The 20,755-nt window shown below is 39.8% G+C and overlaps 1 protein-coding gene across 17 annotated transcripts in view; it reads left to right on the top strand.

Moving 5' to 3' along the window:
• ZNF521 (zinc finger protein 521) overlaps positions 1-20,755 on the top strand; it is a 366,934-nt gene that overhangs the window by 35,562 nt on the left and 310,617 nt on the right. For all 17 annotated transcript variants that reach the window (XM_072998868.2, XM_072998870.2, XM_072998867.2 and 14 more), the window contains one exon: positions 3,193-3,372. Coding sequence is in view for 10 of the 17 variants with exons in the window: in XM_072998867.2 (XP_072854968.2) it covers positions 3,193-3,372 (180 nt within the window). In the remaining 7 variants the exon portion in view is untranslated. The remainder of the gene's footprint in view (positions 1-3,192; positions 3,373-20,755) is intronic.

The raw sequence follows: 20,755 nt of genomic DNA, 5'->3' as shown, positions 1-20,755 counted from the left end.
TCACATCCTGAGCTTTCTGTGTGTTTGTGTGTGTATACGTCTCCTATATTATTGAATTCTTGTTAAGAGCCCGCATTCATGAATAATAAGTACCAAGCATTGTTGCATCCCTTTCTCCCCTCTAGCATGCTACTTAAAGCAAAGTCAGACTCTACCCTTATTTTTAAACAAACAGGTCTGTAAACTTTATGTGCAGCATTTAAATAGTCATGTTAAAATTCAGACCCTGTGCCCGCATTTCCCTGAGTGCTGTCAGTTTTATGAGATGAAACTGGGAGCTTGAGCCGAACATCTAATAGTATGCAATGTGCACATGCTGCCTTCCAACAAGTGTTTAATGATGTCGGGGTCAGTTTGCAACAGTTAAGACAATTATTTCTTTTCCTCAGCTGCTTATAACCTACTGGTATTTTCAACTGCTAGGCTATGGTAGATGCAGAGGCTGGGAATGTACTTACAAGTAAGTTTGGGATGCAGGCAGAGCGTTAAAGGGAGTTTAAAAGGGAACGTGTTAAAGGGAGTTCTGTTCAGCATATGTTGCTTTGGGGCAATGTAAAACTCACATTAGACAATATGGAAATTAGTAGGTACACACCTTTCTATCAACTGTGTAGCAGGACTGCACCTTACTTGAGAACTGTACTGATTTTTTAACCAGTACCTGTTAGAGCATTCTTCCATGTGTACTGGATGGGGTGAACCAGTACATGGTACCATAAAATAAGCACTTATAAGCACTACAGGTTGTGTATTGTTGTATCCTTACTGTGGCTGGAGTGTTACATATTGTTCTATAGCAGCCATAATACCCTAAATACTTTCCAGAGGAAAGGGAAGCAGTGCACATGTATTTTATCCTGTCGTAGCAGTTGGAGTCCTGTGTTCTTCATCATCTTCTTAGTACTGCAGAGCTGGAAAGGACCCTCTAGATTTGTGTACAGCCCATCAGGGAGGCACAGTGGGGAACTGAGCTCTCAACCTCTGACTCCATAGCCACATACCTAAATCACCGAGCTATCCAGAAGATGATCCACCGTGTTGGAAAAGGTCAATTTTTTTTTTTTTGGTGGAAGTCTTCTATAGCTCCTTGTTTCAACCTTATTTGAACTACCCATGTTGGTAGTGAATTGTCCCACCCTCCATTCCCATGGAAGGCCTGTTTTTATTCTTACAGCTTTGGGGTACAATTTTATTACTTCAATGACCAAGAAAATGGCAAAATTATACACTGCAAGGTGTTGTGAGTTAAAATGGTTATGTAAAATGCTACTTAATCTGTTACTTGTAATGACTCCAGCTGGGTTCTATTGGAAACTGATTTTTCTGTTTCTGGTGAGGGATGTAAACAAAAAGCAGTACTTCATCTATTTTCATAATAGACAAATCCCTGTGTTTTGTTAATATCACTACAAACTGCATTTGTGGTCAGTAGTACATTTATGATCCCCATGTCAAACGCATAGGTTTTATATAGATAAATCACCCCTACCTAGCCTCTGCTGATATATGCCCCATTTCAAGCATTAGTTCCTCTCTCTCTCTCTCTCTCTCTCTCTCTCTCTCTCTCAGTCACACACACACACACACACACACACACACACACACACACACACACACACACACACACTCTCTTTAGCAAATAAGTTCTCATTGGTTCTCCTCACTTTTAAAGATAGATGGAGAAGACAATACTCTTTTTCCATAGCACTCATTCAGTCAGTTGATTGCTTTGAAGTCAGGAAAAACACAAATATTTCTTATTTAGATGCATAGCTATCTCCAGTGGTTCTTAACCTTGGATATCCGAGGTGTTCTTGGACTGCAATTCCCAGAAGCCTTCTCCATGAGCTATGCTGGATGGGGCTTTTGGGATTTGCAGTCCAAGAACACCTGAGTTACCCAAGGTTAAGAACCACTGGCTATCTCCCACCCCAGGGCCAGTTTGTTCTAGCACCCTCTTCTGAGCCTGAGTTAAGACACTTGTATCAATCAGTCGCTGGTTTACTTCTCACTGAAGGACCTTAGATCAACTACGTATCTTACAGGCCAGGGTGTTTGTATGCATGCCTGCATGATTCTGGTCTTTCTCTTCTGTATGAGAATGATAGAAACTTGCAATCCCTGGTGTTCAAACACATTTTAGATGTACTTTTTAGTGCCTGGTTAGTTTTGTCTCTTTTGCATGCAACACTTTTTTCCCTTCATTTGCCATCTACAAATAGAATAGACATGTCACTTTGCCTGCATCATGTTTTCAAGCTTCTTTAAGGCATGGGTAATCTTCTGAAAGAAACAGAAGAAACAGCCTTAAATTGTCAGATCAGTTTTGCATTAGACATATACAAAGCTGAAGTAGCGTTGATTGAGATTTAGCTTCTGCTTTGTACAAGGGATTAATGATGACCAGTTATAGCAAGTTAGAAACTCTTATTGGGCTCATCACGACTATCCTGGAATTAGAATTAGATTATCTGTTTGATCCTCACTGCACCTGTTAAAATGTATAATGATGGAAAGCCGTCTCTTGGGCTAGTTATCCTCTGCAGGTTAATACGTCTTTGCTTAATTAGCAGGCAATTTCAATAACTTCAGAATTTATGATTTTGGGGCATATATTTTAGTTTATTTCTATTTGGCAATGAAATAAGCTGATCATGTGGCTGTTTAGTGAGATGAGACAGTTTCACATTCTCCTTACAATTGGCTAGTTTTTAGCTTTGAAATAAAAAGTGAAATCAAAATCTGCTAAATCCACTCGCTGGTACATTTTATCTTTTTTCATTAGATAGTTCGGCATTATAGACAGGATTTATTCTTTTAAATTATTCAGGAGATGAAAAGCCCCCAATAGTTGTATTAAGCTTGTCAAAATTAACTGTGACGGATAGAATAGAACAGAAGTGTTGCTTTTAAAAGGGGGGGGGGGAGTACTGTTTGAGAAAGAAAATCATTGAGAATACAAAGGGTAGATGCTTCTTCTGTTTATTGAGCGATAAACTCTAGCATAATGTACATGCGCTGCAGGCCCAAGCCAGAAGTATTTTTCTGCTTGTTGAGCTACCGAAACAACACCAAGAAGAAAAATAATAAATTCAGTATTGAATCCTCTTTCATTTATTTTTATTTTTTTCAAAAAGGACCTTTTGTTTTGTTTTTTAAAGCCCTGGGTCATATTCTTGATTTTTCTTTCAGATCTGAACTGTAAACTAGAAGACAAGGGAGAAGATGGAGACCTGATAGATTGTAAGAAGGGACCAGAAGAAGGGGAGGAGTTAGATGAAGAAGCTGTGCACAGCTGTGACAGCTGCCTCCAGGTGTTCGAGTCACTGAGTGATATAACAGAGCACAAGATTAATCAATGTCAACTGACAGGTAAACAATAGTTATCACTTTGTATCTCCTTACACAATTCTATTTCCAATTTCAGGTTGCTTCTTCAAAGGCACTCACTTATGATACACACACACACACACACACACACTTTCCCTGCAATATACTATTAATTCACTTTTAATGCTATCCAGGCTTTTTTTTCTTACATGCTTCTGTACAGTGAATGGTTTCTGTTCAGGAGTTAAACAAATGTGGATCATTACCGCAAGCTCTTAAACACCACTGTACCTTGATTCTTTTCTCACTTTCCCACCTAAGCTTCTGTTCAAGCATTTAATTGACAGTTGCGATGAAAAAACTTTTGCTTGCAAGTTCAGGCGCAGGGAATAAGCTGCTCTTGTTTTTAAAATGATAGATAATAATTACCGAGTAATATTAAACAGGAATACACTGAATTATTGCACCACTAGTGCTAACATATTGGATAGTCCGTTCTGCCACCTATCAAACCATGAGCAAACCCGGTAACTGTTGTTGCCCATTCATTTCTACATTTCCATGTTAATCCTTACATATAAAGCCCTAAACGGTTTAGGACCCTGATACCAGGCAGAGCACCTGCTCCCACCTAGCTCTACTCGTGTCACTCAATCTAGCCAGACTAGGTGGCAGACCCCAAGAGAGGCCCTGAAGGAGAGAACTAGAAACTGGGCCTTATCGGTGGTGGCCCCTCACCTCTGAAACACCTTGCCCCTGGAGATTCTCCTGGCACCCTCGCTGGGAGTTTTTAAGAACAAACTGAAGACTTGGTTCTTCAGGCAGGCCTTCCTGCCTTCCATTTCTTAATTTCCTAAGTCTTACCATCTTGGTCTTTGCTTATCTCTATGTTGTTTGTTTTAAATTTTGTTTTATATTCGGAATGTAAGCCGCCCAGCGTAGATTCATCGAATCTAGATGGGCGAGGTAAACACCAGGAAAATAAAATAAATAATTGACACGTTACTGTTGACCTTTTGGTTCAAAGTGAAAGATATATCCCAAACAAGGGTGCATGTTCTTAATAGCATCCAGTATTGACAAAGGTCAATGAAAATATGTTTCAAGCAATTTAACAGGAGAATATGCCCTCAAATAGTAGGTAAGGACACCACCACAGCTCCAATAGGACACCACCACAGGACCTGTATCCGTGGTTGCACTTTCCTGCAGTTCCCTCAGCCCTATATACAGCATACAAGGGCCTCGTTGTGACCTTTGCCCAGATGTATGGTTTCTATATCTATAGTTTCAGGTATTGATAGTAGATTGTGGAATGATCCACCATGGATATGAGGCACCTACTGTAATATCATGTGTGGAACAAGTTAATTAATTTTAATCAGGTTAACATATCAAGTTTTAACCCTGTGAGACTAAATGGCATTAATATGATGACTTAATATTTACCCATAACTGGACTGTAGCAGTGAAGGTACCTTTGCCACAGTCAGGAGAAGAGGAGCTGATTGTAGCAGCAGGTGAAGGGAGTGAGTGACTGAGTATTACTTTGTTTTAAATTCACTAATTAATATTGTTGCATGGGAGTAGCCAGAAACAGAACAAGGAAAGGGAAAAAATTAAGTTGTGCGTGAAAGACAGTTTATCAGATCTATCTCTGGGAGCATTTGAAGAAGTTTTGAATGTAAAGATAAGTATCCGTTTTTGTACAGTGACATTGGATTAACACTTTTAAGCAGGCTTTTTTGTCTTTAAAAGTTGGAAGGACGAGAAAGGATGCAGTACAGTGGTGTGTTGAGTTCCAAACCTAATTCGTTCTGGAATGATGATTGTAACTCAAGTTGATTGTAACTCAAAGCACCATTTCCCATAGGAATGCACTGAAACACGATTAATCTGTTCCGGACATTTTTAAAGGTTAAAAAAAGAGAAAAAGGGCAGGAAAGGAGGGAGGGAGGGAACAATGGGGAAAAAAAGGAAAGAAAGAAGGTCATCACTGGGCTACATAGACCCCTCAGAGTAGTCCAGGCAGGGTATAAATCAAATAATAAATAAATAAATAAATAAATAAATAAATAAATAAATAAATAAAGAAAGAAAGAAAGAAAGAAAGAAAGAAAGAAAGAAAGAAAGAAAGAAATTTGTGCCTTTAGGCACAAAAAGAGAGAGGATAGAGAGAGAGAAGACAATTGGGGGGGGGGAGAGTTTGGAGTCTAAAGCAAAACAAAAAAACCCATTCCATCAGGGACTAAAAATAGGGATTAATGCAAAAGCAGTTAATCCGTCCACTAGGGGGAGACATTTAAAAAAACCCTAAAATGACCTCTAAGGTTAAAAAACGGGCAGGAAAGGAGGGAGGGAGGGAACAATGGGGGAAAGAGGCATTTTTTCCAGTTGTATCTCAAAGCACTGGTTGCAAGTCAAAGCAAAATGTTGGGACTGGAGCTGGTTGTAACTCAAACTGGTTGCAAGTTAAGATGGTTGTAAGTCAAGGTACCACTGTATTCAATAGTGCAGAAAAAACATTCTGCATGTATTCAGATTCACCCAGTATATTTTTTGCTAACAAGTATTTGGAGTAGATTTACTAATCTTTCTACTGCACTTCTGTGTTGCACAGGATCTTAGTCCCCTAAATGGCAGAAATGTATCATTCTTTATTATTGTTTTTTTAAGTTTAGCCAGGGGTCTCCAAATTTTTTACCATGAGGGCCACTGGATATTTTCAAAGTTTTTGAGGGCCGAAGGAACAGGAACATGTGCACGCGCACATATGCGCATAGGTGCAGGTACACACACATACACACACAGACACACACACACAGACACACGCATGCATGCATGCATGCCCCTGCCCCCCGAACACACACACGCACGCACACCCCTACCCAGGGGAAGCAAGAGAGATGCAGGTTCACAACAAAGCTTAACTGACACAGTTGTTAAATGCATGCTTTAGGCCACCATTCTTCAACTTGACACTTTCTAAATGCATTCAATTATAATTACATGATCCCCGGTCTATAGCTGAATTCTGGGAATTGTAGTCTAAGGCATCTAAAAAGTGCCAAGTCGAGGAAGCTGACTTAAACTACAAAAGGAGTCTTTTTAAAGAAGTTAAAAAAAGAGATTGCTGCCGGGGGAAGGGTGTCAGTCACAGTTTTATCATAGGGGTTACTTTAAAATTAACTAATAATTCAAGATTTAACTTAATAAGTTAAAAAGCTGCTGATGCAAATCTAAACTAAACTAATTTTTTTGGTCTTCTAACACAAATTGTAATGTACAGTGGTGCCTCGACTTATGAACATCCTGACATACGACCATTTTGAGTTATGACCAGCGGCTGGAGCTTCGAGTTACAACCATTAAAAAGGCAGGGGAAAAAAGGTGGGGAATTCAAATTGCTAACTGTTGGTGGCGAAGAGGCTGCTTCTTTGTAGCTCTTTCGCCCCAGCAGTTAGAGAGTGTGTGATCGGAAGAGGCTTTGGACTGCCTGGTATGGTGCTGCTTTCTACTTTTAAAAACTGTTCTGGGTGGGTTTTGCAGCGTGGTTTTGGGCTGGGCGATGGGATTATGTTTCTATGCTTTGATGGGTCTTGCAGGGTTTGTTTATTTTTTGGTTGTTTTTCCCCCCATTTCTGGGGGTCTTCCGGGGTTTGTTTGCTTTTGGGAGGGGTTTCCTCCATTTCCGAAGGGTCTTGTGGGGTTTGTTTGCTTTTTGCTTTCCTTTTTTTGCATTTCTGAAGGGTCTTGCATGGTTTGTATGCTTTCTGCTTTGTGTTTTCCCCATTTCCAATGGGTCTTGCAGGGTTTGTTTGCTTTTTGGTGTTTTCCCCCCATTTCCGATGGATCTTGCGGGGTTTGTTTGCTTTTTTGGGTTTACTCCCATTGCCAATAGGTCTTGTTGGGTTTGTTTGGTTTTCGCTTTGCTTTTTTTTGCATTTCCGAAGGGTCTTGCATGGTTTGTTTGCTTTTTGCTTTGCTTTTTCCCCATTTCCGATGGGTCTTGCATGGTTTGTTTGCTTTCTGTTTTGCTTTTTTTGTATTTCCAAAGGGTCTTGCATGGTTTGGTTTGTTTTCTTTTCTTTTTTTCCTTTGTCTGGAATGGATTAATCATGTTTCTGATGGATCTTGCATTTTGTTTGCTTTTTGCTTTGCTTTTTTTGCATTTCCGAAGGGTCTTGCACAGTTTGTATGCTTTCTGCTTTGCGTTTTCCCCATTTCCAATGGGTCTTGCAGATTTTGTTTGCTTTTTGGTGATTTTCCCCCCATTTCCGATGGGTCTTGCGGGGTTTGTTTCCTTTTTTGGGTGGTTTCCCCATTTCCAATGGGTCTTGCGGGGTTTGTTTGCTTTTTGCCTTGCTTTTTTTTTTTTGCATTTCTGAAGGGTCTTGCATGGTTTATTTGCTTTCTGCTTTGCTTTTTTGCATTTCCTAAGGTCTTGCAAGGTTTGTTTGCTTCCCTTCAGCTGGAACGGATTAATCGTGTTTCCGATGGGTCTTGCAGAGTGTGTATGTGTGTGTGTGTGTGTGTGTGTGTGTGTGTGGTGTGTGTGTGTGTGTTGTTTTTTGTGATTCTTTTCTTTGGCTGGAACGGATTAATTGCATTTCATTGCATTCTTATGGGAAATGGTGATTCTACTTACTACCATTTCGAGTTATGACCGAAGTTCCGGAACCAATTAAGTTCGTAAGTTGAGGCATCACTGTAGTAGGCCTTTCATACTAACATCCCATAGTCTGAGATAAACAAATGGTGTGACGCTGCATAAGACAGATTTTATACCCACAATTTGATCTAAAGTATATTCATAGTGAATAGAGGAGAAGATGATTCATGTTTAGGAGGGGAAGAGAAGAAGACTGTTGAAGTAATTCTCAACCATGTAGAAATATTAATCAATAACAGCCTATTTTCTGTCTGTTGTCTTAGAGATTGTTATTTTTGTTGTTGGCTTTTTAAAATGCTCTAATCAAGTTTGAGCAGATCGGCCCCTCCCTTTCATTCCTACCCTTGACAGTTCTTTAGGCAGTTCTTATTTGTGCTTCGGAAGGTACTGGTGTTAGTTGGTGGGTTTTTCTTCCTCCGTTCTTGTGACACTTACATTGTTTAACCTATGTTTGCTAAAACTTTGTTTTCTCATTAGAAAATGATTGTTGTCTCCATTTTCCTTTTGCCACACCTTGGTAATCCCTGACACATCTCACCTAGAGCTGGGTATTGAGTTGAGTGACTGTAAGCAGCATGAACTGAATGTTGCGCAACTGGGGAACTGAAGAGAAAGGAGAAATTCCTGGAGCACTGCTCCTGATCCACTTCACTCCAGGTCATGCTGGAGGGCAGAACTTGCCATGCTAAATGAAGGTTAAAATGGCTCTGCTACTTGAGTAAATTTAAAAAGAAGCCTTTCTCAAAGAAAGGCCTTGAATCCCCTAAAAAGCACAGTGCCTCACTGTTGCTAAAAACACGAGTATTCTTGATAGTTAGAAAGCAACATTTTTAAAAATAATGTAGAGGATTTCAAATGTTTTTCTTAAAAAAAGCTTTCTGTATTAAACAGTTAGGTTTATTTCTCATTCCCTGTCATTCTTGAAATAGTATGAAAGTAAACTGACTAGACTATGCTGTGCTTGAGATGAGAACTACATAAACTTAGTTGAATCCTTTCTTAAAAGTATCTTCAATTTTTAAGTTGTGTGCCAATTTTAACTGGCTCACAATTTTTTAAAATTAGATTAAGTATAGAAGTACAGTTATGAAATCTGTTGCCAAAGATGTACATTGCAGATCAGTCAAAATATTCTGGAAGATCATTCATTCATTCATTTTAACATATGCCTTTCTCCTCAAGAGAACCCAAGAGCTTACAATATTAAAATAATAGTGAATGTTGTTGCATGAGAGATGGTATCCTGGCTTCCATCAATAATTATAGAGTACATGTAGCAAATGACTTCTTGTTGGTATGAAATAAATATCTTCTAGAATTACATCCTTGGAAACAGTGAGCAGAGCTTTAGAAAGCATTCAGATCCAGATGACAAGATTGAAGCTATGCACCTCCTAGGATTAAGCACCATTAAACATAAGGGGATTTACTCTGAGCCTCGTGGCGCAGTGGTTAAAACGCTGTACTGCAGCTAAAACTGTGCTCACGACCTGGGGTTCAAATCCCAGGTAGCCGGCTCAAGGTTGACTCAGCCTTCCATCCTTCCGAGGTCGGTAAAATGAGTACCCAGCTTGCTGGGGGGGCAATGTGTAGCCTGTATAATTAAAATTGTAAACCGCCCGGAGAGTGCTTGTAGTGCTATGGGGCGGTATATAAGTCCAATAAATAAATAAATAAATAAATAAATAAATAAATAAATAAATAAATAAATAAATAAATAAATAATAATAATAATAATAATAATAATAATAATAATAATAATAATAATAATAATAATAATAATAATAATAATAATAATAATAATAATAATAATAATAATAATAATAATAATAATAATAAGTTTGCATCTCTCTTTTTTTGGTTTTGTATGATAGATAGGGCTGATAAATCTGTGCTTTCATCCCTACTACATTTTAATTGTAAGTTGCAACCAAGTGTGTTGTTTAAATCCAGCCCAGTAGTTTCATGAGAATGTGGCCCAATAACCTCAACACAGATTGATATAGTAATATTTAATTGAAAGTTGATGTTGCTGCATTTATGAGAGATTGACTTTTACAAAGTTTAGAGAGATGGTCATTTTTCCTGACAATTAAACTTCTTCTGCCTGTATTGGTTTGGAATCTTGTTTTGAAAACACAGTCAAGTTCTACGTCAGACCATGTTAGTGTAGGAGCTTCTCCCTGAAAGTATGCCTCCATGACCTTGCAAAAGTAAATTCTCTTTAAACTGGATCAGAAAAGAGCCCATGTTCTCATCTATACGGAATCCCCTAGTTTAATCTTTAATTTCTCTTACAGCAAGGGCCCCCATTTTTTCACCTTCGCTTGCCATCTCATTTATGTGTAAATATATGTCACATAAAGTATCATATATGTTTTGTGATGGTTTTAAGCAATAAAGCTTGTTCATCTCACCTTTGATTGCAACTTGCTTCTAGTTTGTAATGAGATATGGAGGCAACTTTGATTGAAGCTGTGGGTAGGAGGGTTGGACATGGCTTTTGTAATGTGGCACGGAGACTCCTTTTGGGGGTGCTGTAAGCAAACCCCTGTGATACTTCAGTTCCACTTGGGAGAACTAGGTTTGAAGAGACAATAAACCAGCAAATATTTAAGGCATTTGCCAGAGAGAGAAAGGTGCCACTGAAGCATGACATGCTAAGGTAGATGTTGCTGTAATGAAGGTTTGTTTCAGATAGATCATTTGTGTAGAGTCCACACTTCTGCCTTTCACTCAGGCCTTGATCAGGACAGGTGCTTCTCCTTTCCCCCTGTAAGACTCATAGCACACAACTGGGCACTTAAGCAGCAGGTGAGCAGATGGGTGGGTTGAAAACAAACCAGGAACCTAAGAAGCAAGGCAAGATTCTCTAGTGCTGGAACAAGGAGGTCTGGCTTCTACAGCTTCTCAAGGTCACAACTTACAATGGGATCTAGTACAGTGGACCCTCGACTTACAGACGGCTTGACTTACAGACTTTTCGAGTTACAGACTTCTCTGGCTGCAAAATTTAGATTCGACTTGCAGACGGAGAATCGACTTACAGACCAGAAAAAAACCAAAATGGAACAAAAATAGAATAAAAACCGCTGGTTATGGGATTAATCGGTTTTCAATGCATTGTAGGTCAATGGAGATTCGACCTACAGACTTTTCAACCTACAGACTTTTCGATTTGCAGCCACCGTTCCAATACGGATTAATTCTGTAAGTAGAGGGTCCACTGTATGGCATCCTGCTCTTCCTCAGAACTCTTCTATGAAGATGACAGGTTTCACGTCCAAGCTAGGCTATGCAAGCTACAATCTTACATATTTTTAATGGAGCGAAACATGTCAGTTTGAATGGATTGGGATTGGAATCCCAATCACTTTTGTCAATGTGCTTGTAGTCTCAAGATTAGACTAATGTAATGTGCTCTACATGGGGCTGCCTTTGAGATTGATGTGGAAGCGTCAAATGGCAGCGGCCAGACTTCTTACTGGGGTGAGAAAACATCAACATATCTCCCCTACTCTGGCTATCCTGCATTGGCTGCCTGTTCATTTCTGCATTGATTTCAAAGTACTAATGATGACACATAAAGCCCTAAATGGTTTAGGACGTCAATATCTGATGGAATGCCTCCTCCCACCAAGATCTACCCGAATCACTTGCTTTAGTCAAAATAGGTGGCTGAGGGGGATGGCAGTGGCCCCTCCCCTCTGGAACAATCTCCCCCCAGAAATTTGTCTGGCTCCCTCACTGGATGTTTTTAAGAGCCAACTCAAGACCTGGCTCTTTAGGCAGGCCTTCCCTCCTGTCAATACTGAATTTATTTGTTATTTTCATTGTATTATGTTGTGTTGTTAGTTGCCCAGAGTAGACTTCGGTCTAGACGGGCGGTAAATAAATAAATAAATAAATAAATAAATAAATCCATGCATATTCATACCTGTGGCGAGTTCTGGGAGATGTAGTTCAAGGTTGGGAAGCACTGGTGCAGAGAATTTTATGGAACAGTTCAGGTCAGGTTCCTATTACTTACAATAGGAACTGCTGTATGATTTTTCTTCTGATACTCTTTTTGTTTTGCCTTAATGGCATTTGTGTGTATTTGTCCAGTACTCCAGCTGAAAGGAACTGTTACCAGATATTATTGAGATGTGCAGACACTGAGCATATGCAGAGGGCAAGTGGAGTGGCATGTACTGCTTGGCTTGTACACACCAGCATTCAACACAGAGCCTGTGACATGTGCAACATGCATACACGTAGATTCTGGATAGTTGGGAATACTGTAAAGAGCAATGTTTCATTCTCTGTGCACGCACACATCTGTGTGCATGTTTACAGTGAGTATTTTGTTGAGCCTATGCTGAACACATTCACTTGATGGGAGGTTAGGCCAGTGTGTACAATTCTGCTCTACTTCCTGGCAATGTATTCAGGTGAAATACATGTGACAGCCTTCTGTGACACCTTTACCATTTTCATTACATTTTCCTAGGTTTCCTTGTAGTTTGTATTTCCTACAAAGTTATTGATAGCTCCCAAAAATTATGAGCCTTTAAAAATAAGAATATAAGATAAAACATTCAGTATACAATATCTGTCAAGGTAGATTGATTTAAAGCAAGGTGAATATCAATTTAAGATTATTTTTAAATAATTCAGTATTAACCAATTTATTCTTTGCCACCAGTCACTCTCCCTGAGCAGTGGGATTTGCACATGCTGACTCAGTATAGATTGATACGTTTAGATTAAAAAGTATATCTCACAGTATCAAATTTCCTAGAAATTTTTATGTGGTCTTGATATCTTCCTTTTGCTCAGAGGTTCCAGATGAGAATTTAACTGTGGCATTGCCCAACTCAATTTTCTGAATTTGACAGGAATTTCAGACAATTTCATCCAACTTTCATTAACTTTCCTTTGATTTTTCCATAGTGCCTTTCAACTTTTTTTCTTACTTTGGACAACCCATTCAAGATAATAAGACGAAACAGCAGTTCAGTGCCTACTGATGGTTAGCATTAGGAGTCCTGTGTCTGGAAATGCCTGTTGTCTTTATGGAGCAGTTTAAGAAAACAATCCTTATGTGGGGCTGTATGTACTCTGTGCACAATATAATATAAAATACAATTCTTTGCCAAGGTAACCCAAGTTGTATGCCAAGAAAAGCGGAGTCTGGCAACCTGTATATATGATGTAATGTTTTGCTTTTGCTAGGCAAGGCACTAAAGGCTTTGCTGTTGATCCCCTGGGAAATCTCTTTTAGCCATCCCTCTGGCTTCTGAAGTTTTATCTGAGCACTGACCACAGCCCTGATAGTGGTATCTTTAGAGTTAGGATTTAGAATCTTTAATTTTTTACAAAAAGCCAGTCTTCAGAAATTATATTTAAATTTACTGTCAAAGTTCAACCTATGCTGGCACTAAACCTCAGAGTAATTGGAAGACTCCTGCCCTGCCTTCTCACCCTCATCTTAAATGTGGCATACACAGAGGTGGGGGGGGGGGAATCGATGTGTACATGTATGTGTATGGTTATTTGAAAAGTCACACATCTTGAGAGAGAAAAATGCAGATTCAAAAGTTAAGAAATTCAAAGGGCAGCAAGAAATCTGTTGCACGCTCATTTGGAGACAACTATAATATATTCTGGGATGTGGTGGCGCTGCGGGTTAAACCGCAGAAGCCTCTGTGCTGCAGGGTTAGAAGACCAGCAGTCCTAAGATCGAATCCACGCGACGGAGTGACCTCCCATTACTTTGTCCCATCTCCTCGCCAACCTTGCAGTTTGAAAGCATGCAAATGCGAGTAGATAAATAGGTACCATCTTGATGGGAAGTTAAAATGGCGTTCCCTAGTCACTCTGGTCACGTGACAACGGAAAGTGTCTTCGGACAAGCGCTGGCTCTATGGCTTGAAAAACAGGATGAGCACCACTAGAGTTGGACATGACTGGACTAAAAATGTCAAGGGGAACCTTTACCTTTATACAGTGGGCCCTCGACTTACAAACTTAATCCATTCTGGGAGGACGTTTGTACCTTGGAAAGTACATAAGTCGACCTACCATTTCCCATTGAAATGCATGGGAACGGAATTAATCCGTTCCAGCATTTAAAAAAATAAAAAAAATACAAAAATAAAAATAAAGAGCAAGTCCCACGTTGGGACTGCAAAAACACACACACACACACACACACACACACACACACACACACACACACACACACACACACACACACACACACACACACACACACACACACACCACAGAAACATAACCCCCCAGTCCAAACCCCCCTCCAAAACCCACACAGAACAGTTTTTTTTTAAAAAAGGACTTACCAGTCCGAAGCCTCCCGGCGCTCCGCTGGCTCCGTGCGGCCGGGAGCGAGTGGCCAGGCGCCCGGCCTGCTCTAGCCACCCGGTTGGTTTCAGTTCCCCCTGGTTTGAATAGGCTCGTTAGAAGGACAAAGGACGGGGGTGAGGGATCATTCCACTTCTGCAGTCCTCCATCCATTGTCATGGGTCATTTACAGTGGTCTTTCTGGCGTAATAGGTAACACACACAATAAGGTAATAGTATACTTCTCAGAGATCAGAACTAGCTGTAAGGTTGGGAATGTACAATAAAGACACTTTTGCACCTTATTATGTGTATTACCTATTGTCAGTTTGTAGCCAAGCAAACAATGTTGGCTTTTATAATATAAAGCAGGATAGAGGAGGAAAGTCCTCTTGTGTCCTTGTGGTTCAGGCCAGATCTACCTTCCTGGAGAAAACAAAACCCAGAGAAATGTTACCTTATGACATTTTAATGGGTTAACTATCATATTGTATTCTGAGAAGTGGGACTGTTTCACTCCACAGGGAACATCAACCAGTTGTGGATCTCTGACAAGTATACTGAGGTCTCAGATACCCAAATTTGCCCCATCCATACTTCTGCCCTTTTAGATGCACATTAAAATATTTCAGATGTACACTTTGAAAATCTAGTGCGTGTAGTAGCAATTCATTATATTTATTTGTGACATTTGATGCCTTGATCTGAATGAAATGGAAATCTTTGTAAGTAGCACAAAATTAATGGGTTTCCTGTGAGCTTCTGGTGTGGCATCACTGTTTGTGCTGCTTCTGGTCTGAAAGTAAGCAAATCTTGTTCATTGCATGGTGCTGTTGAGACTGAACACAGTACAGGCAAAGTTTTACAAGAAGTCCTGAGAAACTTGCCCTGGCAACACTAAAGTAATTAGGCTTTTACATAATTGTGGCTTCCATAATGCAGTGCATGCATTATTTTCATCTTATGTTTTCCCTTCCTTTTTGTAGCTCACTAATCTACAAGCTAGCAGTTTGAAAGCATGTAAAAATGTGAGTAGATAAATAGGTACCACCAGAGTGGGAAGGCAACAGTATTCCGTGTGTAGTCGCGCTGGCCACGTGACCACGGAAACTATCTTTGACAAACGCTGGCTCTGTGGATTGGAAATGGGGATGAGCAGCACCCCCTAGAGTCAGACATGACTTGACAATTTGTCAAGGGGTACCTTTAGCTTTACCTAATCTGCCGTCCCCTGGACTGCAAAGAAAACAAACCTATCCATTTTGAAGGAAATCAGCCCTGAGTGCTCACTGGAAGGGCAGATCCTGAAGCTGAGGCTCCAATACTCTGGCCATCTCATGAGAAGAGAAGATTCCCTGGAAAAGCCCCTGATGTTGGGAAAGTGTGAAGGCAAGAGGAGAAGGGGACGACAGAGGACGAGATGGTTGGACAGTGTCATCGAAGCTACCAACATGAATTTGACCCAACGCCAGGAGGCAGTGGAAGACAGGAGGGCCTGGCGTGCTCTGGTCCATGGGGTCACGAAGAGTCTGACACAACTTAATGACTAAACAACAACAATCTACAAGAATTCTGTCTAAATCTGGTGTTTCAAAAGTAGGTGAGAGCTTGGGGAAAGGGTGAGCTGCAAGATCCTCACGTGTATAACTCAAGTTGAGACATGAGTGGTTCATATGCCTGTTTTGAGAATGTGATCAGTTTCTCCGATATGGTTTCATATACCTATGATAGCTGGTGTATGAATGAAGGTGCAAACCTTTGGGCAACTTTGGTGGAAGGTTTTGTGCTTCATGTACATCAATTACAGATATGGCCAGAGAAGACACAGGCAAAGTTTTCCAACTAATCTCTACTCCAGTTCCAAAATGGCTGATGACAGAAGAAAACTTAGTTTAAAGAACTGGAACTTCATGTTCTTAATTCTTTATTTGGACTGAAAGGTCACTATCCTTAGTAGGGGATACCACGGGGGAATGGTATGAATGTAACAGAGATCTCTGACCTGTTAATAAGCACCAGGAGAAGGAGATAGGGATCATTCCACAATGTGCCCTGGGGGTACGTTTCTTTTAAACTTCAAGCAGTGTAGCTGGAACTGTTCAACTTTTCATTTCTTTCAGTTTTACCTTCAGGGGAAAATTGATCGATTTGGAGATGATTATTCCATAATCTCCGAATCTTTCTTTCTCCACATTGCAGTGGGAACTCCTTGAAGTTTAAAGACGTTGTGTTTCCTCTGTGCATTGCACAATGAGCCCGAAAAATGTGTGGGGACAGGAGTCTTCTTTCACAGGCTGGTAGCTGACACATTTGGAGCTATTAAATCCATGGTTTATATCAAGGGTATGTATTTTGAGTACAAAAACTTGTAATGGCTTATGTTGTGCCTTTCCCTTGCCCAGTAATTTCTGAGGCAACAGTGGTAAAGAAGAGCAGTTTAAAAGAAAAGCCTTCAGTGGTAACGTGAAAGCATTTTCTGAGGTCATTTAGAAAATAATTTGAACCTTATGAGACAACCTCCCTCAGTTTTGTTTTTAGTGTTTGCTCCAGAGCAGATGATACAAACAAAAGAGTTGCTGAAATTGAGTTAGTTATCAGAGCAGTACAATCAGCAATACTTTCTAGTTCACTGCTGGTATTTCTGCCATTGTGAATCTGTATTTGGATATGAAGAAATTAATTTAGAACTTAACAAAATAGAGGGGAAAATTTTTTTCAACTTTCAGTCCACATTTGATTCATTTACTTAAAATGTAGAGATACCTGGTGGGAGTAGCTATATTAGTCCGTTGAAGCAAAAAAGACCAAAAAGAGTGTTTATAGTACCTTAACAAGATTGTTCTGACATAAGCTTTTTGGGTGTCTTCAGAGGCATGTGGGGTGCGGTCCTTGAAAGCAAAGATCAAATAAAACTTGTTAGCCTTTAGCACACCACATTTCTCTTTGTAGTTTTGATTTAACATTTTGAAGGGTACATGGAAATACTATTATTTTCCACTCCACCCCATTTCTTAAGTTGGAAATGTGGAAATGTACAATAAAGACACTTTTGCACAGAGTAACAGAGCACACTGGGAAGATGTCCTCTTCAAGAAAATGGTGGCTCATATGTTTCTGCCAGGGGGCCGGTGGAGCGGGAGTGGGGGAAGAGGCTAAATAAGGGCTAGCAGAAATGCCTGTTCTTTCACTGCTTTTCTAACAGTGAATGGAAATGGTGTGTCTCATTTGTTTTTACTGCTTCACTCCAGCGGGAAGTCCAGTTTAATGACTGGAGGAGGTTTTGGTGACTCCTGTGAGAAAGCACAGGGAAGGGTCAGGTTTTTCAAACACAGCACAAACCCCTGTACCAGACATAAAAGTTAACAAAGGGAAAAGTGGGAACAGCAGATTCCGATTATTTACTTTCTTCTCATGAAAGCAAAGTTCAGTCTATGTCTGTGAAGTGTGCTTTAACAAATTGCTGCAGAACCGCTGCTTAATACACTTTCTTCAAAAGCTGAAATGTGGCTCACCTTTGCCACAAACGCAAAAATATTTGACATTCTCAAAGTATTCAGAGGATCAGGTTAAGTCCATCCTTCCTCCTAAAAAATTCCAGACTCCCAAAACATTTGCTCTTTGAATGCTGATTTTTAAACTTTCTTTGCAGACATAACAGCATTAGTCTCTGACCTTCATCTGTGTTGACTAAACTATTTTTCCCTCCATATTTTCCTGTTCTTCTATTTAATAAACCTTGGTATTCCAATAGTTTTGGAGTCTGAATTCCTTACTTAATAGAGAAAACCAAACAATGCTGTTTTAGTTTGAGTCTGCTGAAAAGGATAAACTTCCCATGGCCCTCAAAGGATTGCTGTGCCTGCAAGTGCACATATGACCAGTTGGATATACTGCTTTTTAATATGCAAAGAATCTATGTGTGCATTTCACCATGGATGTCAAGAAATCACTGCGGGCATCTGTTGCATACTGAGTCGCATGGTTTGGAGTACAATCAATTTGCGGCAATTTCTTAATTTCAAGCAATTTGCCTCCGGAAATTACACCAGATTGATTACACTGGCATAAAATTCCAATAGGATTTTGGCCATTGTTTATGTAATTTTGTGCTTGAGGTGGAGCAACCCTGTGAGTTAAAGACCTCCAAACAGTCCTTTTCATTAACAGCTCTACTCCAACCAAAGTTTGTGGCTTGCTTTACAGAGTCAACCCATCTCACATTTGATCTTCTTTGCCTCTTATCTTCAACTTTTCACAGCGTTGTTATCTTTCTCAGTCAGTCTTGCCTTCTTATGATATGTCCAAAGCATGATAGCCAGCCACAGTTCATACAGTCAGCATAAATAAGAAGTGACTGGACAGTGGGTAGCAACAAACAGCAACAAAATAACGCCATTTTTGTAGACTTGTTCTGGAAGACAACTGGAAGATGCAAAATATAGTGATTAGGTTATAACTGGTTCAGCCAGGCCAAGTAATGTCATACTAATGTGAAAAGAACCACATGGTCTTCAGGCCAATTCAAGAAACTGGAACTTATTTCTAAAGCTTGAAATTTGAGACCCAAATATCTTTCCATCTATTAGCTGCCCATATCTTAAGATATTTAGAGGAGCCTCTTGCCCCAGCATGCCTGGTACATTGTGCTGTGTAAAAACTGAGAGAGACTTCTGTTGTGATGCTCCAAATTTATCATGAATTTTAAATTGGCTTATAAATGAGGTTCTACTACTTCCCCTGCCCTGTCTTCTGCTTGTGTTAGAGTAATTTGTGGTTTTAATAGGATTTTTAAAAATCTGTAATGTTTTGTAAAACTACCCTGTTATTACTTGATAAATGAAAATATACAAATATTTAAATAAAGTAGAAACTGAACTCTGAACCTTTCTTGTATGTTTGTGCTAGTTTGTCATGCTTGTGTTTATGATGCCATGGATAGTTTTCAGGATGGAGAAGACATAACCAGCTTGTCATTTGGCACATGTGTAGCCTTTGTCATTGTTCCTACAATGCCAGCTCCATGGGGCCAGTCATTGGTTGGAATCCTGTTGACACAAACCCAAATGCATAAAACTTGTATTGTCCTCAGCAGCAGCCTTTGATTAAAATTCTCCTGCCCACCCATCCCCTTGCCTCCTTTTCCAGAACTAGGTGACAATTTTCAGACCTTAACAGCTTCCCCACTTCCCGAGGCCCCAAAAGCTACACAAATTTTAAGGGATTTGTAGGGAGCCTGAGAACCTGAAGTGGGGGGCAGAATAGGAAATTATAAACTAAAAAGGCCATGGCTTATGACTTCATCAGTCTTACGTTCAGAGCTGCGCAAACAGGATTCTCACCCCCAGTATGTGGAAAGGTCTTCCAAAGACTCAGCAAAGCTTCAAGTTTCTAATCTTCAGAGAGAATCAGAATGCCTATCCATGCCTTATATTCCCACATTCAGTCTACCTTCTTGGCTTTATTACAGCCCTAGGACTGGGCTTTTTGTATTGTTTTTAATAATAACAATGAAATCTGAGCTTCCTTTCCACTCTTTTTTTATTTCACTCTGGTATTTCCAGTTCACTGCTCTGATAGATAAATGCAGAGGGCCAACTATAGAATAGACATTTTATGTAGTAGTTGCTTGTTTTCAGAAAAAAAACAGTGTACCTTTTAATAAAGGCTGTAATAAAGGTTGTATTTTTTTCTGATCAGTGTACAAATCAGTGTACATGTCAGCTGTAAAATATTGAAACGGAAAGTACTTACACAATCTTTAAAAATACAAAAACACCTGCAATCAGAAGGTTTTTTCTTGTAAGTGGGATACACATTGCTAAACTGTATTTGGCCTGTGGCTGTGTGCGTAGAATGTAATTGATGTGGCTAAAAGTTTGTTCTATACAAACAATATTCAGTTTAACAGACCGCAGTCCAAAGCACTTTCTTTTTGTGATCCAGGTATGCATCTCAGTATCCCCCCCCCCCACACACAAACATAAACCCTCCGAAAATAAACACTTTCAACATAAAGAAGGGTGCTGCTCAAAGAAAGTGCAGAGGTACAGTGGTGCCTCAACGTATGACCATAATCCATCCCAGAAGATGGGCGTAACTCAAAATGATCGTAAGTCGAAGCACCATTTCCCCTTAGGAATGCATGGGAATGGGATAATCCATTCCAGCATTTAAAAAAAATACAAAAAAGTAGTTCACTTTCTTCATGTTTAGTCTACCAAGAGGTTTCACACAAAATGCGCTTACAGATGACCAAGCACTGGGTTTGGTTTATCCTTCTCTCTACCTGGTCTTAAGCTACTCCATCCCTTTTTCCAAACTGCTCCTCCCTGTCTTCTGGTACATCAGCCTAATTCTCTCTTTGCACATTCTTTCTCACCATATTTCTATAGTTTCCTTCCTTTTTTC

This window comes from Pogona vitticeps, chromosome 4, assembly GCF_051106095.1.
Source record: "Pogona vitticeps strain Pit_001003342236 chromosome 4, PviZW2.1, whole genome shotgun sequence".
Classification (NCBI taxonomy): domain Eukaryota; kingdom Metazoa; phylum Chordata; class Lepidosauria; order Squamata; family Agamidae; genus Pogona; species Pogona vitticeps.
This window is presented reverse-complemented; position numbering and strand designations above follow the sequence as displayed.